This window comes from Diabrotica undecimpunctata, chromosome 5, assembly GCF_040954645.1.
Source record: "Diabrotica undecimpunctata isolate CICGRU chromosome 5, icDiaUnde3, whole genome shotgun sequence".
In the NCBI taxonomy this organism is placed as follows: Eukaryota; Metazoa; Arthropoda; class Insecta; order Coleoptera; family Chrysomelidae; genus Diabrotica; species Diabrotica undecimpunctata.
Genome location: NC_092807.1, coordinates 64,011,156 through 64,035,579, shown reverse-complemented (window position 1 = coordinate 64,035,579; position 24,424 = coordinate 64,011,156). Strand labels below are relative to the sequence as shown.

Below are 24,424 nucleotides of genomic sequence, written 5' to 3'. Positions count from 1 at the left end.
TTACTGACAACATTGTAAATAGTGAAGTTGTAGTTGTCAAGCCTACGTTTATAGAAGAGTGCATTATTTGTTGGATCAGAGGGTAATAATAAAACTTGCTGGAGATCAAAATTGACACATATGTGTGATCCATTAGAAAATTCAGCATCAATTCAATCCTTAAGTTTTTCGGTTCTAGCTTGATCCTTAAGAAAGAGATGAGCTTCATAATCTTTTTTGAGCAACAATTTCTCATCAGTGGTTGCACTAATATAATGAGAACAAACACGACACTGATCTTTTTTAGGATGATGGAAACTTAGATTGAAATTTTCATTAAAAATTTTTCTATACATGGCCAAAATAACTTTTTCTTCATCTCTTGAATCACACAATTCACAATAAAGTCTACGTGCTACAACTAGGTAAGTGTAGTTGTATAGTTGTGTGACTAACAGCTTAGTCATTAAATGTGCAACAAGTAGATAACTTAAGATATCGAGTTGTAATATTAAACAAAGGATGATTTATAAAGTTATCTACTTTTGAAAGTTAGTTATATTGACTCATAGGGTTCATTTTGAATTGTCTAGTTATAGCATAATATGAAGATGATATATTTACATCTATTGGTAAACTTATCTCAAAAATAAAAATTTTCGAGTTATCTAGTTGTAGTATTGAGGTGACGATATATATATATATATATATATATATATATATATATATATATATATATATATATATATATTTCCTTCAAACCTTCATTTCATTTCACTACAGTTTCAAAAATTTCAAATGTAAATAATTCCTTTAAACAAAACACCTTAAATCATCACTTACCTCGAAGTATCAAAACACATTCGCAAATTGTTTGAACGGGCTCGGGTGGTGTTGCAAATGACCTAATCTCAGTAATATCAGATTTATCTAAGTCTGATAATGCTAGTCTAGCTATTTCTAATGCAGGAAGAGCTTCGGCTAATGCTTCTTCAGCCTCAACTTGTTCGGTTGCGATTATTTTAGCTTGTTCTTCAATCTCCTGACTTTTGAGTGAGGCGACATTTTTTTTACCGGTAGCTTCTTGGGTATCTATAAATGAAGAATGATGCAGATATTATATATATTGCTATCATACATAAAAATTTTACAGACCTCATTTTTTTGTGCAACTTAATTGGACCATATAGGAAACTCTCTTATTTTTAATTTAATGAAAAAAAGTTATTCTTTATCAGTTATCTAACAATATCCACAATTCATATTTTGTAATAAAACGCGTATATGGCTAAAAAATTTAATAATTGGTGATTATATTTTAGGTTTTAGAACGTGCAGCATTTTTTTCATAAAACTAAAAATTAAAAGTTTTCCATATGGTGCCGATTTAATTGGACATCCTGTATATAGTATTATAACAAAAATCAAGATAATATCGACATTCTCTGTGTATGAAAGCTTATTGAGCTAAATCTCTGAGTAGTTGAAATAAATATTAGAGTAGAAAGTAAAAATATCTATGATACTTATAAAAATAACTTACATCTTAACCTTCCGCTACCGGAGGGGGGTACAGATTGTACCCCAAATTCGATTTTTCATGAATAATTTTTAAAAATGTTGGAATTTGTTTAACTGTTCTAGTTACTTCTTCATTGGGATGTGTAAAAGCATATCCAACCATTTGTTTTCAATTTGACATATTTTTACCTATGAACAGTGCAGCACTGTGCTTGGGTTACAAGTTGTACCCCCTCCGTCAACCGCGGTACAGTTCATTGCGGTCGACGCCACTGACTAAACCAGACGTTTTGCGCACGGCACCAAACCTGTTGTTTGCAATAACACACAAATCAGTTCTGTGGATGACTTAGTGCTTAACATACCGTTTTAGTTTATCCATTTGTGATTACACGATTTACCGATATGTTGAAAAAAATAAAGTTAGACCTTCGGAAAGAACGGGATCGTGAAACTGCAGTGCAGTGGTTAGAGGAAAGTGATCATGATTACCTTTCTGAAAGAGATAGTTTATCGGATGATTCAGAATTAGATGATAATTTAGAAGTAGCGGAATATGAGCCTGAAATTCTGCAGGTAATTTTTATTTTTGTTTTATGTACGATATTTCTATCTTGAGTTTATTATATTTTAGCCATCTGAGAGCGACAGTAATGATTCTGATAAACCAGTTTTGGGTATATTAACCTTATTGCCAAGAATGGTAAAGTTTGGAAAAATCATCCTTTACGACAAACTAGATGTCGCACAAAAAACTTACTCGAAAAACCAGGGCTTACAGAAAAATCTAAAAATGTCGCTAAAATTAGTGATTGCTTCAAATTATTTGTAGATGAGAAAATTGTAGAGATCATCGTCAAATGAACAAACCAGAAAGCGGAGAAATACTTTCAGGATTGGAATGGGAAAAATCCTAATAAAACAAGAACCTGGTTGCCCACTGATTCAGTGGAAATTTATGTGGTCTTGGGACTCATGATTGCGGCGGGTGCGCTAAAAGCCAATAGGGAACCAGTGCACTTTTTGTGGTGTCGAAACCCTTTGTACAGTCGATCTATTTTTCCGGCTGCCACGTCACGCGACCGATTTCTAGATTTAATTTCACTTATGCGATTCGATTATTTGAACACTAGAGAAGAACGTAGAAGTTCTGACAAACTAGCAGCTTTTAGGGAAGTGTTTACAAAGTTTGTAGAACACTGTAAAGAAAGTTTTAAGTGCCACTCTCATCTAACTGTTGATGAACAACTTGTAAGTTTTAGAGGTAAGTGTTCATTTAGAGTCTACATTAAATCAAAACCAGCCAAGTATGGCACCAAAGTATGGGCTCTAGTTGATGCCACAATCACCTATGCTGCTAACTTTCAGATTTTTACTGGAAAAGATGGTAACAAACCAGAAAAAGACCAGGGCAAAAGAGTAGTACTTGATTTGGTCTCATTTCTAAAAACTGGTTATGGCATCACTACTGATAATTTCTTTACCAGTGTTCCCTTGGCAAAACAACTCCTAGATCGACAAATAACATTATGTGGAACACTTCGAAAAAACAAGCAGGATATCCCTCCAGCCTTACTACCCAATATTTCTAGACAAGAAAAGTCCTCAGTTTTTGCCTTCACTGAGGAAATAACACTGGCGTCTTACGTTCCTAAAAAGAATAAGGCAGTAGTTTTATTGAGTACAGAACATAACGACGATAAAATTAGCGGAGAAGAGACGGACTATAAGCCAGACATAATCTTGCATTACAATTCTACAAAAGGTGCCGTAGATACTATAGATAAGATGGTAAATGAAGACAAAGAATTCCATTCGTGCGTATAAAGCTTCTCACAGACGCAGATAATTTTTACTAAACCTGGGTCAAGAACTTATAAAGCCCCATGTCGATAGGTGACTACAAAGTCCACAAAACTTCCATAAGCAAATTATAAACGCGATGTACGAATTATGCCCACCGCCACCAAGGGAGAATCGCGAAAACGACGCCACCATCTTGAAATCCTCAGGGTGATGTTTACTTTGTCCACGCAAGAAGGACCGCAAAAGCAGAAAAACGTGCAATTCTTGTAAATTCTTTGTTTGTGCTGAACATCAAACAACCACAACAATTCAAACAATAATATGTACAAAATGTAAAGCTAATCAAAAAACGATAATTAATTTTTTCAAGACACCATATATTTTTTTATTGTTACTTATATTCAATAAAAAATACTTGCATTTGTTTTAATTATGTTTTAACTAAAATTATTGCATTATGTTAATATTTAATCTATAAAAATGCATGAGGTACATAATGTACCCCCTCCGTCAACTACAAAACAACTTGACCCTTCGGTATCGAAAGGTTAATTGCTAGGTATTTGATGATTTTATTCAGTATTCAGTAATATATACCTATAGTAAGCAAACATATATGCGGAAATTTTGGCATGTTTTTTTAATTATTAAGAATTTAGTGCGAAAAATGTGTGTGAGAAATGAAAAATCGACTAAATTTGGACGTGAGAGGTGGCATTCGGATTCTTGCAGAAATATTTAGGTGATAAATATTCAGTAATAATAATTGACTTATCCTTTCTCAAATGGATCTGGAACATTATGAAAAAAATTAAAATATCTAAAAATTAGTAAAAATGTCAATTTTTTTCTACTTTCCTTACTTAAAGCTTTAAAACAATTAATTTTTAAACAAAGACGTACTAAAATAAAAAAGCGACAATTAAATTCTCTATAAGATACAACTGGTTAAAAATGTTTTAATTTATTACCGTTGCTGAAAAATAGCAATTAATACAAAAAAGAGAAGGAAACAAGCCTTTCCAATCGTCTAGAAAAACCTTATAATATATTAAAACATTTCATCAAATTTCATTAAAATTGCTTAAACAGATTTTGTACAACAAAAACCGACCATATACAAGTTTGCATTATTAATTATTAATTAATTTTTTTAGGTACTTATAAAAACGTACTGAACCTATCTAACATTCTTTATGGAATTAAAATCGGAATATTTGGACGGTCTCAAGAAGGTTTTAAAATTATAAATAATTTTTTGGCTTATAAACAAATATAATATGTCGATACATATTAGCTTTAATTAAATTCAGGAAACAATGCTGGGAAAGACTCGGCAAGACGTTTCTTATAAAATAAAAAAAACGCTGAATTACCAGCAGGTAAAATTAAAATACAACCAATCAATGTTGACAGCCATTTGCGACGAAGTTATAAGCAATAGGATGATAATCTTTAAACCGTTACGTTTTTCCTTCGGAGCTCTTTTTCGGTAAAAATTTTCGTAAAGATATTTATAACATATAATAAAAAAACCATGGGTATTGCGCGAGAAAAATACCAAAATATTTATTTTCTCGGCTTTTAATAAAGAATTTGGTTTTAATTCCGATGTAACAGGAATAGAGCCATCTAAAAAGCGCATTACAGAATACAGAATGCCGGAGATTTTTGAAACCATAAAAAAGTTATAGCAGTATGAAACCTATTGGAAAAGAAAGAGAATATGCTAAAAATGTAAGAAAAAAGAAATTCCACTCTATCCGAGGTCGGGAAATGGGAGGGGTGAGTTTTTAAGGGTAAAAATCAGTTTACCGCGATTTACGGCAGAACTACAAGCGCTATGGAAAAAAGTTAAATGGCAAAGTTGTAGGTAACAAAAACAGGTAACAGGTTTTGTATTTACACTTTTTTCATAGAATCTCAAAATTGGTTTTTGGTTTTTTTTTAACTTTTACAAAAAAAATTTTTTTTTACGAAATTTGGTGAAAACATCGTAAGTAATATGTAACAAACACACTGTAATTTTTTGGAATTGCAAAATTTATTTTTTTACCTAATATTTATTTAATATCGAAAAAGCACCCTAATTTTCAATCGAAAATTCACGCGTCAAAATATCAGCTTTTTTAAAAAAGTCGGTGGGCTTTTTGTTTGTTGAAATCTCTACTTTCCGATAGTGTAAAAAAAAATATACATTACTATGGCAAATGTTTTAAAAAACGCAAGAAACGAAGAAAACTTGAATCGAAAAAATTTTTTTCATCATTATGTACAAGTTTTGATGAGATCTATGAAAACTCAGGGTGGACTTACACATGGTCGTGGTTTGTCTGAAAGTGTTTTAACAAAATTCTTCTACAAAAAAATGTTTTTTTGTAGAAGATAAAAATAAAAAATCAAAAACTTAATTTTTTGAATTTTCCCCAAAAATTTTGAGGTTATGTGAAAAAAGTGTAAAAACAAAAGTTGTAGATTTTTTTGTTACCTACAACTTTCTTTTTAAACTTTTTTCCATAGCATTTGTAGTTTCGCTGAAAATCGCGATAAACCGATTTTTACCCTTAAAAACTCACCCCCTCCCACTTCCCGACCTCGGATGGAGTGGAATTTATTTTTTCTTCAATTTTTAGTATATTCTCTTTATTTTTCAATAGGTTTCATTCTACTATAATTGTTTTTGACTTTTTACCTTTTTTAAAGTCTTAGACACTGGTCGAAGATTATTTGTTGTAAATAAATAATTTATTTGTACTCCAGTCGTTAGAGACGAAAATGCCACTGAACCTCTAAAATTCATACAAATAAGCTGAATTTTTTTGAGAATGTTAATTTTTCAAACTCTAAAAATAGGCAAAAAAGTCTTAAAGTTTCCCCCTAAAACCACCTCCCCCACGTAGGGAAAATAATCGAAGAAAAAAAATCTATTTACCAAGAATATTTACGAGTCGTAGAAAAAAACTATTTTAAATAAAAAATGTAGCTAGGACAATGTTGAACAAAAATGTTTATTAGCACTTTTTGTGTAAAGTAAACCGTTCTCTCGAAAATATAACTTGAAGCGATGCGGCTGCGCGCGACCTAATTTTGAGAAAATTTGTATTAATTCGACGATAAAAATTCGATATCTTTTGATCAGAGTGTCCTATCAACAAAAATCAAAAGCGTTATAATGTTAAGAGTGTAACTTTCTTATGCAGATTTTGCATTGTTGTTGCAAAAAACTAGTTCGTATAAAAGTGGTAAATAAATAACCTTGCGCGATTTTTGCCATGTTTTTCCATTCTCATAAAATTTGTCACTTTTCCATCAACCGGTCACTATACAATTTCTGTAGTTAAAACTCCATCTTCAAAACCTATAGCATGAATTTTCGGTTTTGATTTTTCGCAAGAAATGTGAAATATTTCAAATATTATGCCTAAAAAACGTTGAATTTAAACTTTTACATTCCAAATGATCTAATACATTTAAAGCTGTTTTTTTACAATTACACGAGTACGTTTTTCCAAAGTACACTACTTTAGCTACAAATTTCTCTTCTTCTTCGTGAAAGTATTTTCCATGACGTGCAATCGTTTGTAATGTGAAAGTTTAAATTTAGAGTATTTTAGGCATGTTTGAAATGTCTCACATTTGTTACTAAAAATTAAAACTAAAAATTCATGCTATAGGTTTTAAATATTTAGCTTTAAAAATGAAATTTTCATAATGACCAGTTAATAAAATAGTGAAAATTTTTATGATCTCATGAGAATCGTTAAAAATGGCAAAAAACGTGCAACGTTTATTTAATTAACATTTCTATAGAAACTGCAAAAACTGCGTACCTTTTAAGCAATTTTAAGCTGATTAAAAGATATCGAATTTTTACCGTCAAATTGACAAAAATTTTCTTTAAAATTAATTTTGCGCGCAAGCCGTTCCACTTCAATCGGTATTTTTGAAAGAAGAAATATTGTTTTTAGAGAAAAAGTGCTAACACACATTTTTGTTTAAAATAGTCTTAGCTACATTTTTTATTTGAAATTCTACGACGCACCGACTCTTGGTAAATTGATTTTTTCCGTTTCTCCCCTACGAGTGGGGAGTGGTTTTAGAGAGAAGTCTTACGAATAGTAAACTTTTTTGCCGGTACATTAAGCTAGCGGGGACAAATGAGCGGAATTCAATTTAACCTACGTAATATTTTTTTACTCATTTTTCACTAATTTATTACCACCCTAATAATTTTTTACCACCAAACCACCTTTAAGGAAATCGATTTTGCTGGCTTACGGTTAAAACTAGTACAATTCCAAAAATAATATTTATGATATACCACAGTGATCTGCTAGATTTTTATGAATTTATTACCACACTAGTAATTATTCATCCCTCAACTACTCCTAATGAGAAGTCAATAATTCTGTTGGGTTAATATTTAAGGTGATAAAAAATCTATTTTTACAATTGTACTGTACTCCTCTTGTAACTGAAAGTATAAATTGCTTGCCAGGTTTTTACTGAATTTTATCCACCCTCATAATTTTTGACCCTTAAACCACAGTTAATGGGAAACATTCAAAAAGCTACGCATTTACGCTAGCTAAATGGAAAATATTTTTGGAAATACAAAAGTGCTCTGCTAGATTTTTACTATATCTTTACCAGCCTAGTCATTGTTTTCTTAACTACCCTAATTAAAAACATTCTGAAATGTTACGCTGTGCTAACTAATATTTATTTTTTAAATGTTTAAATATTGAAAATATAAAAACACTTTATTACAAATATTATAAATTTTAACTGTTTTAAAATATTGATTATAGTAGTGAGTACAGGAGAAATCGAATCGTGAGACCCTCTTATGAATATAAAATAGATGAAATCAAGTTGAGTTTTAGTAAATACAATGGAATTGTTATATTTCACAGAATAATTACTACGTAAGAAATATTCAAATGGAAATAATTTTATTGGGTCTATTACATTATTAACCTAATTTGTAAAGGAGGATCAGACACCTTGCGTACCTATTGTTAAAAGATTAAAAGATTTGTATTTATTGGGTACATCCATATATCTGAGCGAAGTGTACCGCCAATCAAGGACTGTTGGCTGCAGTCTTAATTGGATTTTAGATTGATACCGCTCTCTTCACTATTGTTTAACTTTAACAATATATTGCAAATGTAGCGCCTATTTACTGTTCCTGAGTGTGTTTTATGCCGAGGACAATAGTTTTTGAGTAATTTTTAATAGTAAACACCAGTGCACATTCATCTACGCACGATCACGTCTATAGTTGATTTTTAACTTTTGAAATGTGAAAACGTGCATTTTTTTATACCGGACGAAAAAGTACGACTTTACGCCCCCAAAATTAGAACGTAAAGTGCGAAATTTATGCTTAGTGTATTAGGTGAAAAATATAAAGATAGCAAAAAATAATAAAAGGTTGAAGTAAAAGTACAATACAAAAAAATTATTAATAATACCTTTTATAATTTTGTTTTGTCATTTCAAAATTCAATCTAGCAGAATTATTGGCTTCTTATAAAGGGGTAAACAATTGTTTTCTTTTTTTTGTTCATCCTCTTTATAAGCAATTCTGCTTGTTCATTGGCGGATCAATACCTCTATGAAAGGTTGTCACTCCATCTTTTGCGCGGTCGTCCGATACATCTTCTGCCGATTGGTGACTTATCTCTTGCTATTTTGACGAAACGGGTCTCCTCCATTCTGCTTATGTGGTTATTCCATTCTTTTTTTTTATTTTGTGTCCATTCATTCATACACTGTACGTTACAATTTCTTCTAATGTCTTCACTTCTCTTTCGATCTCTCGGCGTATTTCCTGTAATTCTTCTCAGTACTCTCATCTCTGCCGTTTCCGGTAGCCTTTGCGTTGTGGCTGTGTTGGGTCTTATTTCTGAGGCGTATGTCATTGTTGGTCTTACACTGGCTTTATAAATTCTTGACTTCATCTCAGTGTTTGTGTCTGTTTCGCCTTATAGTGTTATTAAGGCATCCTGCCAGTCTATTTGCTTTTTGTACTTGATCTCTTACTTCTTTGTCCAGGTCTCCATAACGAGACAGTGTAATTCCCAGGTATTTTATTTCCATTACTTGTTCAATACTGATGCCATCAATTTCTATTTTACATCTGGTTGGTTCTTTGCTGACTAATATTGTTTTAGTTTCCTGAGATAAGATAGTCATATTAAATTCTTTTGCTCTTATGTTAAATCTGTGAAACCAGTCTTTGTAGACTATCTTCATCTTGGGCTATCAATATTGCGTCGTCTGCGTAACAGAGTATTTTGATTTCTTTGTTTCGCATTCTGTATCCTCTTCCTTTGTTAACGGTTTTTATGATTTTATCCATGATTAAATTGAAGAGCATGGGGCTCAATGAATCCCCTTGTCGTATTCCGATGCCTATTTCTATAGGTTCTGTAAGTTGTCCATCTATTCTGACTTCCATTTGGTTGTTTTGATAGATATTATCGATAGTTTCTATAATATTTAGGGGTACTTCTCTATTATACAGAAGATGGATTACATCTTTGAGTCTTACTCTGTCAAACGCTTTCTTTAGGTCAATCAGACAGAAATACTGGTCTATTATACTCTAGTGATTTCTCGGTAATTTGATTTATAACGAATATTGCATCTGTACACGATCTTCCACTACGAAAACCCTATTGTTCTTCTGCTAAACTTATACTCTGATTTATTAGCACTTGTAAAAATTTGGTTGTAAGTTTTAGCGTAGTATTTAACTTGTTTATACCTCTGTAGTTTTCTGGCTCTTTTTTTCTCCTTTTTTGAATATTAGAATTAGTTCGCTCGTTCTCCATTTTTCCAAAATTTTATTGTGTTTTATAATTTTATTAATTAATGCTGTTAATTGTTATGTCATTGCTGCTTCACAATATTTCAGTAACTTGTTTGGTATCCCGTCTGTAAACAATAGTGAAGGTGGTAAATGAATTGCAAAAGCTTTGTAGCATACAGTGGTATTTAAAAATTCTTTCTTTTTATTTTAACCCAAGCTACCACGGGTTAGTTGAGAAGCGAAAAATTAGTAAAAATCGAGCAGAATCATGTGGTATTTCAAAATTTTTATTTGAATTATCTAGCTTAATATTCCCTCTCCGGGGCTGTAATTTTCTCCTCGACGCTGGTGAGAGGGCCGAGTAATTGGTCTTGGTCACTGAATTTTGTGAGGGGAGCACGATCAATGAAACCAAACACAGTCCCAGCGACCATAGACGGTGCACCGGGTGGGTACCGCCGCTGGACGCCAAAAGGCGCCGCAACTGAGGCGAGCATTTTGCTTGCAACGCCTTCTGCCTTTAGCAACAAACCTACCCTCCAATCTTCCTACAGCTACCCAATCCCAATTATTCTAATCTCGTCCACCCAAAAAAAAAACCTCAACACATCTCATAGGAGTAGCCGACATGTTTACCCTACCTATTACCCTTTCCATCATACCTCCTGTTCCATTTCCCACGTAACAGTGGAGGCAGTAGTTACGTGGAAACTCCAAGTAGTCTGTTCGCACAGACTGCTACTGCGTCCTGAGAAAACCATGACAAAATTCTAGAGGAGTAAACCTCAATAAAAGATACCCATTATCACGGTAGAAGGCATCGTGCTAAAGATATGAGAGATGTGAGGGTTAGAGCATCATAAACGATCCCTTCGGGATACCTGGCAAATCTAGCCTTACCGCGGTAAGGGCGCACTGCCGCGTCGGACGAATAGCACGTCCTAGCTCGTGGGAATTCATATGAATCCAAATCAAACAAAAAATGTTAAGATAAAAGACGAAGACGACCAAATGCAAACGAATAAGGACAACGCTACAGATAAAAACGTGAATGGGGAAGAACAGACGCAAGATGGCAAAGTAGACGAAGAAGAGCAGAGAAAATTTTAATTGAAACTATTGAATTGGCATAGCAAGCAGCCAAAAATGAACAGGTCGGGTGCCCAAAAACACTTGACACTGGTAGGGGAAGAGATTCTAGGAGAAACAAATAGGGAACAAGAAAAAGAGAAGGAAAAAAAAGAAAGCCCAGAGGAAGCAGGATGGCAGGACATAGAAGAGAGCATCCTGGCAACTTTCCTGTTCGATGAGGAGGAAATAATTGAAATGTAACAAGTAAAAAAAGGAAGGGGAATAGTTTGGAGATTAACGAGAAATTTAAGAAGGAGAAATTAGAGGAGAAAAAATACTCCGAAGAAATGGAAAAAGAGAAGGGTCAGAGGAAGATAAGGAATATGCTCGATATCCTGAACATTGATGGATCCATAGAAGAAGAAAGGATTAGAACGAAGAAGCTATTGAGGGAAATTAACACGATTTAAAATCAAACCAGCCAAATCCAAGTGTCACAAGAGGAGGAAGAAGAGGAAAAATGCGAGCAATGTCAATTAAAGATAAAACAGGAAAGGCAGAGGAAGGAGACAGAAAAAATAATTGGGGTCTTAAACCAAGGAGGAGACTTAAACGCCTTTAGCCAAATCTATAAAAAGAAATGGGAAGAGAAGGTGTTTGAAAAAAACGAAGTGGGAACAGGGGGGCCTACAAGAAACCGTAGAAAAGAAGGAATGTCTACAAATAATGAAATAAGAAGTAAAAGAGGGGGTATAGAAAGTGTAATAAGAACATATAGGGAAGAAGTCTTTGAACTCATAGAGGGATGGATGCAAAGAATGGAGCATAGAGTAAGTACATCGAGAATGCTAAGAGGCTATGGCTAGTCAAAAAAACCAGTGGTACACATACGTCACAAAAATTAAGAGACACGGGATGTATGAGATGGCCTAAAAGGCCATCAAGCAGATAAAAGAAAGGGAGAAGCAACCGGAAACGGTCAGAGTAATCGTCAACAACGAGATCAACAAAGACGCCGTGCGGAAGTCATTCGAATTAGTGGGTCGGGGGAGAATATTACTTGGGAAATTATAGTAAGAGAAAAGGAAATGGATAAAGGGGTGAGAAACGAACAAGAGGAAGCCCTCCTAATTAAAACGAGAGGAAAAAAGTATACGGAAGTGTTAAAAGAAATTAATCAAAAGAGAGATATCGGGAAGATAGAAATAAAAGTGGACAGATAAAAAAAACCGAAGGAGGAGGCATCCTCGTAAAATTAAAAGGGAAAGGAGCCGCGGAAAAATTGAAAAAAGAAATGGATACGAGGATGCCTGGTATGAACATGGCCATACGTAAAAAGGAAATCCATTTTACAATAACGGCGTAACAGAGGAGAGGCTACATAGCGCCATAGAGGCATACACAGGTATCCCCAAAGACGAAGTGGATATAAAAACGTTAAGGACCAGTACGTACGGAGAACAGGTGGCTACTATAGCCGTACGCCCAACAAAAGCCGCAGAATTGAGGAAATATAGCTCAATCATTGTCCAATATCAAATCTTCAGAATTCATATCCGAAATTGGACAGTATAATTTTATCACCCAGTAGACCGAATGAATCTATTTGTTATTAAATACACACACGTAGTTAATTAGGTTACATACACATTTGGTCAATTATAAATAATAATTTGGACATCAGTCAAAAGTACTGACAAAGTTAAACAATTTACATAAATTAAATACACATATCACGCTAGGTACGCGAAAAATATTGACCCAAATAGAATTTATATAAAACTAATATCTCTTGACTAGAGAAGCATTCAATCAATATTCACTCAACGAACATATAGTCTTCAACGACCAACTTCATCAGTCTCTACTCAAAGTAATCCCGGGTCTACACCCATAGTGTACGTCTCAACAATAAACTCTGCTACTATTATTTGGTGTTTCCATTACAACAGAACGAACATCTTCACTGAGCCAACGAAGGGAATTTGTTCATGGTCCTATCGAGAAACAGAATACTTCAAGGAAGTTTGAGAGAGCCTATACAGTCCACGCCAGCAACACCCTCAGTAGCAGAGAGAGACCACTAGACCCGGGAGAACGAGAGCAGTACCAAAGCCAAGAGCCATACTAGAGCCGAGAGCCATACTAGAGCCGAGAGCCATACTAGAGCCGAGAGCGGTACCAGAGCCGAGAGCAGTACCAAAGCCGAGAGCCATACTAGAGCCGAGAGCAGTACCAAAGCCGAGAGCCATACCAGAGCCGAGAGCAGTACCAAAGCCGAGAGCCATACTAGAGCCGAGAGCGGTACTAGAGCCGAGAGCGGTACCAAAGCCGAGAGCCATACTAGAGCCGAGAGCGGTACCAAAGCCGAGAGCCATACTAGAGCCGAGAGCGGTACCAGAGCCGAGAGCAGTACCAAAGCCGAGAGCCATACTAGAGCCGAGAGCAGTACCAAAGCCGAGAGCCATATTAGAGCCGAGAGCAGTACCAAAGCCGAGAGCCATACTAGAGCCGCAGAGCAGCCAAAGGACAGGACCGATTGCAGAACCCACCAGAAGCGAGGGATCCTCAACGTCTAAGAACACAAAAAACCGTAAGTTTTTGAATAATTACAAAATCTTCCAACTTTTACAATCTTACAATTTAACAAGTTTTTTTTTATTACAATTTAACAATTTAGAACAACAATCTCCACTCTATCAATCGTATAATAATGTACTTTAGAATGCATACCATTTAAATAATACAGAGAATTGATAAAACAAAAATAAACGTCATTCACAACTATAATTAACTAAACAGTAATTTTGTATGACAATTTGAAAAAAGAAACGTTCATACATATAGCTTGCTTTTAATTACAATTAAATATTTTATTTCGAAAAATTAAAATAATTACGTAGCAAATAATTTCATTTATTTTGATAACAATATATATATATATATATATATATATATATATATATATATATATATATAAGAAAAAAGATATATATATATATATATATATATATATATATGTATATATATCACTATAAGAGTGTGTGGATTACATCTTGACCTACCTCAATGCAAAGAATAGCACAGCAGGCAAGGTCAAACTCATATTTCGCTAAATTGCACATTCCGATAGAAAAGAAAGTGTTATAATACAGGTATACTTATTTAATACATAACGTACATTTAGTATTGTCTAATATATTTACCGCTGAATGTAAAAATTTTAAAATAATCATGGAGAGTCTATACGTTAAGCAAGCGGAAATAGGAACAGAAATAGTGAAACTCGTTTCAAATACAAAAAAGGATTCCCAATCTCGGAAAAATCAACAATACATCCGGGATAGACAGGAAAAATTAGAAGAATATTGGGCAAAATTTTTAAATAACCACGAAAAGCTGCTAGAAGGGGGTATAACGAAAGAAAAATATTTTGAAACAAAATACTATGATCAGGTATTTAAGACATACATTGAGGGGAAAACCCTGTTGGAAGAATATGGAAGGGTGCTGAAAAGAGGAAAAGCACCGAAAGTAAAGGAGATACAGATAAGAAAACAAAGAATCGAGGAATTATTACGGCCAGAAAATGAACAAGACTTGCAGGAGGATGAAGAATTGCAGTCAGAGTTAAGAGAATACATGGAAAAGGTGAATACACTAATGATTGAAGCAGCAGTAAATGAGGAACTGGACGCTACAGATATTGGAGAAGTAGAGAGAATAAATCATCTAAAGAGGAAAGTCAGGGAAGTTTTAAAGAAAATAAGGCCAGGAATGCAACGGCCAGAAAGCACACAGAGGAGGGACGGTGTGACATTGCCGCAGGTAAAAATCCCTGTGTATGAAGGCAGATATGAAACGTGGAGAACTTTCCACGATCTGTTTACTAAGGTAATACATGAAAACGACCAGTTATCAAACGCAGAAAAAATGCAGTACCTAAAAACTCAAGTAAGAGGGGAAGCCAACAGAATGATACAACACTTAAACATATCCGAGGCCAACTACGAAGTGGCCTGGAACATGCTAAAAGATAGGTATGAGAACCCAAGGATGATATTGTTTAAATTAATAGACAGGATGCTACTAGCGCAGGAAGTAAAGGAATCTTCTGCTAGAGCATTGAAATCACTACATGACACCTTCCACGAAAGTCTGGAAGCCATAGGAGGGTTAGGAACAGACACGGAAGCGTGAAGCCCATTGATAGCCCGAATTATCATAACGAAATGGGACAATGAAACTAGGAGGCTGTACGAAAACCACATTGGAGACAGTAGAGAGATACCGACGTATAAATCGACACAAACATTCTTACAGCGACGATTTCAGACACTGGAACTGCTGGAGTCAGAAAAAAGACAAGAGAAGCAAGGAGGATCTCTTAGGAAACCAAGAACACATTGCGTGATATGCAACGGAGATCACGGAGTACCGAACTGCAGAGAATTTCAGGAACTCAATGTAAGAGACCGGAACAGGATGATAAAAGAAAAAGGATTGTGTACAAACTGCCTAGCACATAAAAAAGAAAAACAATGTTATTCACAATATAGGTGCAGACACTGTGGCGGAGATCACCACCATATGTTGCATTATGAAAAAGGAAACACAAGCAACAAAAGAAACTCCAATGAAACGAAACGAGAACAAACACAAGAAAGAAATGGAAGAGATTCAAACAATAGAAGAAACGGGTACCAAGCTGATAGGTACAGAGGAGGAAATAATAATCCATACAACGCCAGAGAACAAAATAACGGAAGGCGAGAAAATACACAAGATACCAATGGGCCTAGGAATAGCAACGACCAGCAAAGAGGGCAGAATTCAGTAAACTGTGCAAGCCATAAGGAAGGTGAAGCATTACTAGCGACAGCTGTGGTACGCATAAGAGATGCGAAAGGAGATTCATACATAATGAGAGCACTAATCGACCAAGGGTCACAATGCGCATTTATAACGGAACAAGCTGCGACGACGCTAGGAACAACAAGGAAGCCCATACAGGCGACCATATCCGGGATAGGCTCGTCAGGAGAAAATACAGCCAACTGGAGTATGAAACTTTTAATCGAAACTCATTACGAAAGTGACTTCGAGATGAAAATAGAAGCACTAGTACTACCGAAGATAACAAGGAATTTACCGGAAAAGGATATAATTCTACCGGACTATAACGAGAAAAATGCAATACTGGCAGATCCAAGATATTACAAGGTAGGGAAGATAGACTTACTACTAGGAGTAAAAGAATACAGTTACATATTGACAGAAGGGATGCACAGAATAAGTAATGGACTCCTGAGTCAAAACACCAAACTAGGATGGATAGTTTCGGGAATAGCACGAGAAAGGGAGAATATAAAAGCAGAAGTATGCTGTATGATATCAAGACAAGAAATGGACGTACAAATAAAGAACTTCTGGGAATTAGAAGAAGTAAATCAGGATACAAGTTTCTCAGTGGAAGAACAAGAATGTGAAGAACTGTATCGACAGACTGTAAAAAGGAATGAAGAAGGGAGATACGAAGTAAAAATTCCGTTTAGGGAAGACGTCGCAAAGTTAGGAGAATCTAAACAGCAAGCATTCGCCAGATTGATGCAACTAGAAAGGAAGTTTGCAAAAGACAAACAGTTAGAAGCGAATTACAGACAATTCATGGAAGATTATGAAAACCAAGGTCATATGGTAATAGCAGAAAACCAGGGAGATGGGTACTACTTACCTCATCATCCAGTGAGAAAAGAGGACAGTACTACAACGAAAATTTGAGCCGTGTTTGACGCATCAAGCAAAAGCTCATCGGCAGTAAGCCTGAATGATATTATGCACACAGGGCCGAAATTACAACAAGACTTGACAAATATACTATTACGATGGAGATCCAATAAGGTAGCATACTCAGCGGATCTGGAAAAAATGTTTAGACAAATCAGAATGGCAGAAGAAGACCAAAAATATCAAAAAATTTTGTGGAGAAAGGACACAAAGGACCACATACAAGAGTATAACTTAACGACGGTGACATACGGCACGGCCGCAGCACCCTTTTTAGCGTTAAGAACAATACAACAATTACAAGAAGACGAAGGAGCGAGGTTCCCGTTGGCATCGAAAATTGTAAAAGAAAACATGTATGTAGACGATATACTAGGAGGAGCTGAGACAGTGCAGGAAGCAGAAACAGCCCAAAAGGAATTAATACAACTGTTCAGAAAAGGAGGTTTCACTCTTAGAAAATGGTTGAGCAACGAAGAAAAAATAATGGAGAACGTACCGGAGGATATGAGGAACGTAGACTCGAAGGCATTCAAACAAGAAGAAGTACGGAAAACGTTAGGAATACACTGGTCACCTAAAGAGGATATAATCACATTCAAAATAGGGATAACGACGGCAAAGAAAATAACGAAAAGACACGTACTGTCAGAAGTAGCAAAACTATACGACCCACTGGGATGGATAGCACCTGTAGTAATTCAGGCGAAAATGTTCATACAGGAATTATGGGAGCAAAAGACCAGTTGGGATAAAGAATTAACTAGCAACCAACAAAGCAGGTGGAATACATACCAGGCGCAATTAGTAAATCTGGAGAAAATAACATTGCCCAGGTGGAACAACTTAAGCAAGATAAACAGAGTAGAACTGCATGGATTTGCAGATGCGTCTATGAAAGGATATGGAGCGGTAATCTACTCAAGGGTATTAGGCCCAGAAATTAAAACGAATCTAATGATAGCAAAATCGAAAGTCGCACCATTGAAAGGGAAAACGACGTTACCGAGGCTCGAGCTGTGTGCCGCGGTACTACTAGCAAATTTAATGAAGAAAACCCTACAAGCATTGAACAGGGAAAACATTGAGGTATATGCATGGTCGGACTCAACGATAACCCTGGCTTGGATAAGGGGATCATCAAAAAGGTGGAAAATGTTCGTCGCCAACAGAGTAGAGGAAATAAGACGCGTTATAGGACCGAAAAATTGGCATAAGGTAGATACAAAGGGCCAAAAAGAGCTATGGAATACAATCCAAGTAATAGAAGGAAACGAGGAAGACCAGCCAAGTCTTGGATACAAGGTGTTATGGAAACCATGAAAGACAGAGCCGTTGATGAAGACACCTGGAGAGATAGAAAAAGATGGCGATCGAAATGCGGGAAGCGGCAGAAGCTGTAGGATCCCCGCTTATATATATATATATATATATATATATATATATATATATATATATATATATATATAGATACAAAGGAAAATCCAGCGGACATCCTCTCACGTGGAAGTACCGCATCAGAATTATTAGAAGCAGAGCTATGGTGGAAGGGACCAACTTGGCTGACTAGTAACAAAACTTTAACGCAGGAATCAGAAGAAATACCAGAGACAAATGAGGAGGAAGTCCAAACGAAAATAACGGTGCACACGACAACGATAAAGGAGGACATATGCGAGAGATTCTCAAATTTAGAAAGAATGAGAAGAGTACTTTCATATTGTAGGAGATTTGCAGACAAATGCAGAAAAAAGAAGGACAATGGACAAAGTCAGCTTACAGTCCAATAATTGGAGGAAACGCTATTAAAGGTGATAAAGCACACACAGCACGCCTACTTCAAACCAGAAATAAATAAGCTGGAGAAGAAACAGCAATTAGACAAGAAAAATAAATTAGCGTCATTGGTACCATTCCTGGATAGACAAGGAATTCTAAGAGTCACCGGAAGACTGAGACACACGAATCTAAAGTACGGAGAAAAACATCCGATAATTTTGCCAAATGATAGTGCATTAACAAAGTTACTTATAACAGATAGTCACGCAAGAAATCTACATAGCGGATTACAACAAACACTACAGTACATAAAAAGGAAATACTGGATAATCAACGGCAGAAGAACCGTGAAAGATCATCTAGCAAAATGTTTAAGGTGCAGGAGGTATAAAAGCCAAGCAGCACAACAATTAATGGGAGATCTACCGAAAGACAGAGTGAACCCGAGTCATCCCTTTACTAACACAGGGATAGATTATGCCGGGCCAATAAAAATAAGTACCACGAGAGGCAGAGGACAGAGGAGCTATAAGGGCTACATCTCAGTATTTGTGTGTCTGTCAACGAAGGCAGTACACCTTGAGGTAGTAAGCGATATGTCTACGGATGCTTTCATCGCAGCGTTCAAGAGATTTACGGCACGCAGAAGACAGTGCAACAACGTATACAGCGATAACGGAACCACATTCGTAGGAACAGCAAATTTGTTGAAAAAAGAAAATCAAAAAATAGATGACGAGATAAAACAAGGATTACTGGCACTAGGTACCCAGTGGCATGTCATACCTGCATATGCACCACATTTCGGAGGATTATGGGAGAGCGCAGTGCGAATAATGAAATATCACTTGAAAAGAATCATCGGGGAAACAGTTCTAACATATGAAGAATTGAGTACGGTGCTGGTACAAATAGAAGCATGTATGAACTCGAGACCATTATGTGGGTCATCAGAAGACCCTGAAGGGAAAATAGCCCTGACACCAGCTCACTTCCTTATAGGGAGAGAAATTATATCACCAAATCGGGAAGAAGAGCTTACGACTTATTTGAAGATGCCGACGAGGTGGAGATTAGTGGAGAAAATAAAAAGAGACTTCTGGAAAATTTGGAAACAGGAATACCTGCACCAATTACAACAGAGAAATAGATGGCATAAGGCGCACCCTAACATAAAAGAAGAAGAAATAGTTATAATTAAAGAAGAGGATACACCTCCAGGCAGATGGCCATTAGCGAGGGTAACAGAAACACACCCTGGAGCGGAGGGATTAACCAGAGTAGTAACAGTGAGAAAGGCAAACGGGAAACTGACTAAAAGACCCATACATAAGCTAATACGACTGGAAGAAGAGAAACAGGAAAAGCCGAAAAAGGCAGCAGCACTAAGATGGAAGAAAATACTAGTAGCTATAATGTTTTTAACGATGTTAAAACCCATAAAGGCAGAACCGTATAAAATATATAATCCGGTACCAGGATTTTTCACAGAAGACCTTGGAGAGGTCGTCATAGACCGGGGAACATTTCGAATAAAGGTGTTACTCGAAAAAGGAAGAATTCGAACAGAGCACCAACTAATAGGAAATATGATACAAGGCGTACGAGAACTGTGTCATGAGATAAAAATCGTGAATTGTAAGGATATAATAGAGAAGTTAGAGGAAGGACAAAGAAAGGCGGAGTCAGTAAGCGAGGGGTTGACAGTAGAAATAAAAGGAAGGGAAAGAAGAGGAATATTAGGAACAATATTAACCTCAGTATTTGGAGTCAATGACGAAGCCTACAGTAACATTGAAGCATTAGATAATAACCAAAAGGAGCTAATAAAGGAATCACAGCACCAGGCGAAGATAATGTTAGAAACAATAACATCAATCAATCACACAGAGAACAGGATAAACGAGCAAATGAACAAGTTTAACAAAGCACTAATCACAGGTCTACAAGAAATATCTAAAGGACTTAACGAAGTAGAAGACAAAGCACAAAAACTAGAAACCGAATATAGCACGTTACGAATACAAACGATAGCATTACAAGTTATGGACTTCATAAACGAATATACTCAATTTTACGAGGGAATATTAAACCTTCACTATAACCACGGACACTTCATTGATATAGTGAAACCGGGTGAAATAACCAAATTAATAGGGAAAGCAGGGCAGATACTGCCTCAAGGGGTCGAAATACGACGACAACCCATTATAGAAACAGAAGTCAGTCATGACGACAGATATATAACAGTCATCGGCTACTTCATAGTGACAGGGAAAAATAAGTACAGCATGCTCAAAGTCACGGCCATACCACTTAACGTTGAGAGGTCGGTGTTGCGCACATTTGTCGCCCCAAGGAATCTACTGGTCGTAGATTATAACACACTGCACTACTTCGAATTGACCACGGAAGATAGAGAAAGGTGCTTACTGTTGACAAAGGCGCAGATAGCGTGCTCACCAACGGCTATAAGAAACATGGATACCCAACCAAACTGCATACTAGAAGAAATTTATGAGCGATCTAAGAATAGCACATGTCCAGTGGTAGCCAGGACAATACAGACAGCTCAATGGAGTAAGATGGGTACTCCCAACCTCTGGCTAGTTATCACGCCAGTCACGATACACATATTCATTATTTGCGATGGAAATCGGAGCGAAAGAGTACTGGAACGAGTCACATTCCTGAAGCTTTCACCCAAATGTATCGCCCAAACGAAAAATATTACATTACTCCCCACTAGCAGTGGGGTGGACAGAGCAGTGACGAGTTACCTGAAGTCGCCAATCACTCCCGTGGCCCAACTGGTGGCGAGGACACCCCGCAAGTTTAACACGCCTCTAAACACCTACCTTGACATACCAGGAGGAGAGCTACGTCATGTGTTACTTGAGGAGGAGAGTCTGGAACAAGAAATGACGCATACGCAGTGGCGATCGATTCACGAATCTAATTGGCATTATTTTGTGGCCACCGGGATCATTACTATAATGGTAATAATTGGGATACTCACGTTATGGAAGTACCGTCCTGTTGCACGACTATGTCGTTCAGGGAATCCACAAACTCAGACTAACGAACAGGAAGTACCTGTATTAGTTAGTAATCGGCACAACAATGTACGGTCGACTTCCCAAGTTGACATCCCACTTTCCACATTTTCATCCAATTGCCCTAATTTTAATCTAGAGATAGAGTCGGACATTGATAGCTAGGGTACGGTTGGAAGATTATTGATTATTCTTAAACTATTTATAATTTATCATGTTTGAATTTTACTATGTTATGTAATACTTATATGTAAACTTTGAGTATTGACACTTGGGCCAGATTGCCCGATTCCGCAGTATGTCCAATATCAAATCTTCAGAATTCATATCCGAAATTGGACAGTATAATTTTATCACCCAGTAGACCGAATGAATCTATTTGTTATTAAATACACACACGTAGTTAATTAGGTTACATACACATTTGGTCAATTATAAATAATAATTTGGACATCAGTCAAAAGTACTGACAAAGTTAAACAATTTACATAAATTAAATACACATATCACGCTAGGTACGCGAAAAATATTGACCCAAATAGAATTTATATAAAACTAATATCTCTTGACTAGAGAAGCATTCAATCAATATTCACTCAACGAACATATAGTCTTCAACGACCAACTTCATCAGTCTCTACTCAAAGTAATCCCGGGTCTACACCCATAGTGTACGTCTCAACAATAAACTCTGCTACTATTATTTGGTGTTTCCATTACAACAGAACGAACATCTTCACTGAGCCAACGAAGGGAATTTGTTCAATCATTATAGGCTGGGTGTCATGCCGATCATGGAAAAGTACACGCCCGTAAGATGTTACAAATGCCTTTTATACGGGCACAATACTTATGAGTGCAAGGGTGAACGCAGGGTAGCATGCTGCTACAACTGCTTTAACAGCGGTGACACGGCGGTGCAGTGTAGCGGTACTGCTTACTGCCTAACATGTAAAGAAGAAGGGCATCGCATGGATCGCATGGCATGCCCAGCCTATAGGGCGTTGGTATATGGCAGGGGAGGGGAGAGGGAGCCCCTCTAAAAATTCGAAAAAAAAGCAAAAAAAAAACGAAGAGGCGAGAGGTGGTCTCCTAGAGAACGAAGGTGGGCCCATATACAGTCCATCAGTGTAACAGGAGACCATCTCTCACAGCATTTCGTTTAAAACAGGCAAGAATAGATTTTATCCATTTTTGTTTATTTGTATTTATAATAATCTATTTTTACTCATTTATTTTTATTTAACGAAATATTTTATTTATAGAAACGCTATTTATTTGATTTATTTTCCTACACCTGGGACACCTTCCCAGACGGTCTTTTTGAAGATTCTCACCTTCCAAATAAAAACAAGCTAGCTTAATATTCGAGCTTCCGCCTAATAGATTAATATTGACTTACCACAAGGAGTAGTTAATAGGTAAAAAATTAATAGGGTGGTATTAAATTTGTAAAAACCTATCAAAACACTGTGGTACTTTACAAATATATATTTTTTAAATTCTGTGGTTCGAATATTTAGCTAGCGAGAACGTTTGCAAATAAAATTGTTTTAGTGGTGGAAAATTATCAGGGTGGTGAAAGTGTAGCAAAAGCTTACCAGAAAACTTTTTTAGTTCAATTATAAGTAGAGTAAAGTAGAATATAAGAAGAATTCGCCGTAAATTTTAACCAACAGAAATATTGATTGAGAGAGTACAGTAAATTTGTAAAAATATATTTTTCATCACCTTAAATTTTAACCTAAGAATGGTTGACTTTCCACATGGGTTAGTTAATGATGAAAAATTAATAGGTTGGTAATAAATTCGTAAAAACCTAGCGGAACACTGTAATATTTCAAAAATAATTTTTAATAATTCCGCTGGCTCGAGTATTAAGCTAGCAGGAACGTTTAAAAATAAGATTGGTTTATTGGTGAAAGATTATCAGGGTAATCAAAGTTTACTCTAAACTTTGTTATAAGTAAACAAAAGTAGACAAAAGTATTGTTGTCTAAACAGTTATAATTAAAGGAGAGTGAAATTTTAAAAAAATAGTTTTTCACCTTAAATTTTAAACAAACAGAATTATTTCCATAAGAGGCAGTTGAGGGGTGAATAATTACTAAGGTGGTAATAAATTCGTTAAAACCTAGCAGAATACAGTGGTATTTACAAAATATATTTTTTGGTTTATTTCCAAAATAAGATTGGTTCAGGGGTGCAAGATTATCAGGGTGGTAAAAGTTTAGTAAACATTTAAAAAACAGTTTGTTATTTAAGTTATAAGTAAAGGAGAATGAATTTGAAAAAAAAAGAATTTTTCCCCTTAAATTTTTATATATCCACTTAAACTTTCCATAATGGGTAGTTAACGGGTGAAAAATTACTAAGATAGTAATAAATTCGCTCCCCTTACGGGTGGTTTGATGGTAAAAAATTATTAGGGTGGTAATAAATTAGTGAAAAATGGGTAAAAATACATGCCATCGGCAAAAAGTTTTTTTTCCGAATTCTGCTAGCTTGAACCTTAAGCCAGCAGAATCGCTCCCCTTAGGGTTGGTTTGGTGGTGAAAAATTATAGGGTGTTGATAAATTAGTGAAAATGGGTGAAAAAATA

At 35.8% G+C, this 24,424-nt stretch overlaps 1 protein-coding gene across 1 annotated transcript in view; it reads right to left on the bottom strand.

Moving 5' to 3' along the window:
• The window catches only part of LOC140442220 (dynein axonemal heavy chain 10-like), a 657,946-nt gene that overhangs the window by 140,161 nt on the left and 493,361 nt on the right, over positions 1–24,424 (bottom strand). Inside the window, 1 exon segment of the mRNA XM_072533298.1 lies at positions 823–1,071. Within this exon segment, the coding sequence (XP_072389399.1) occupies positions 823–1,071 (249 nt within the window).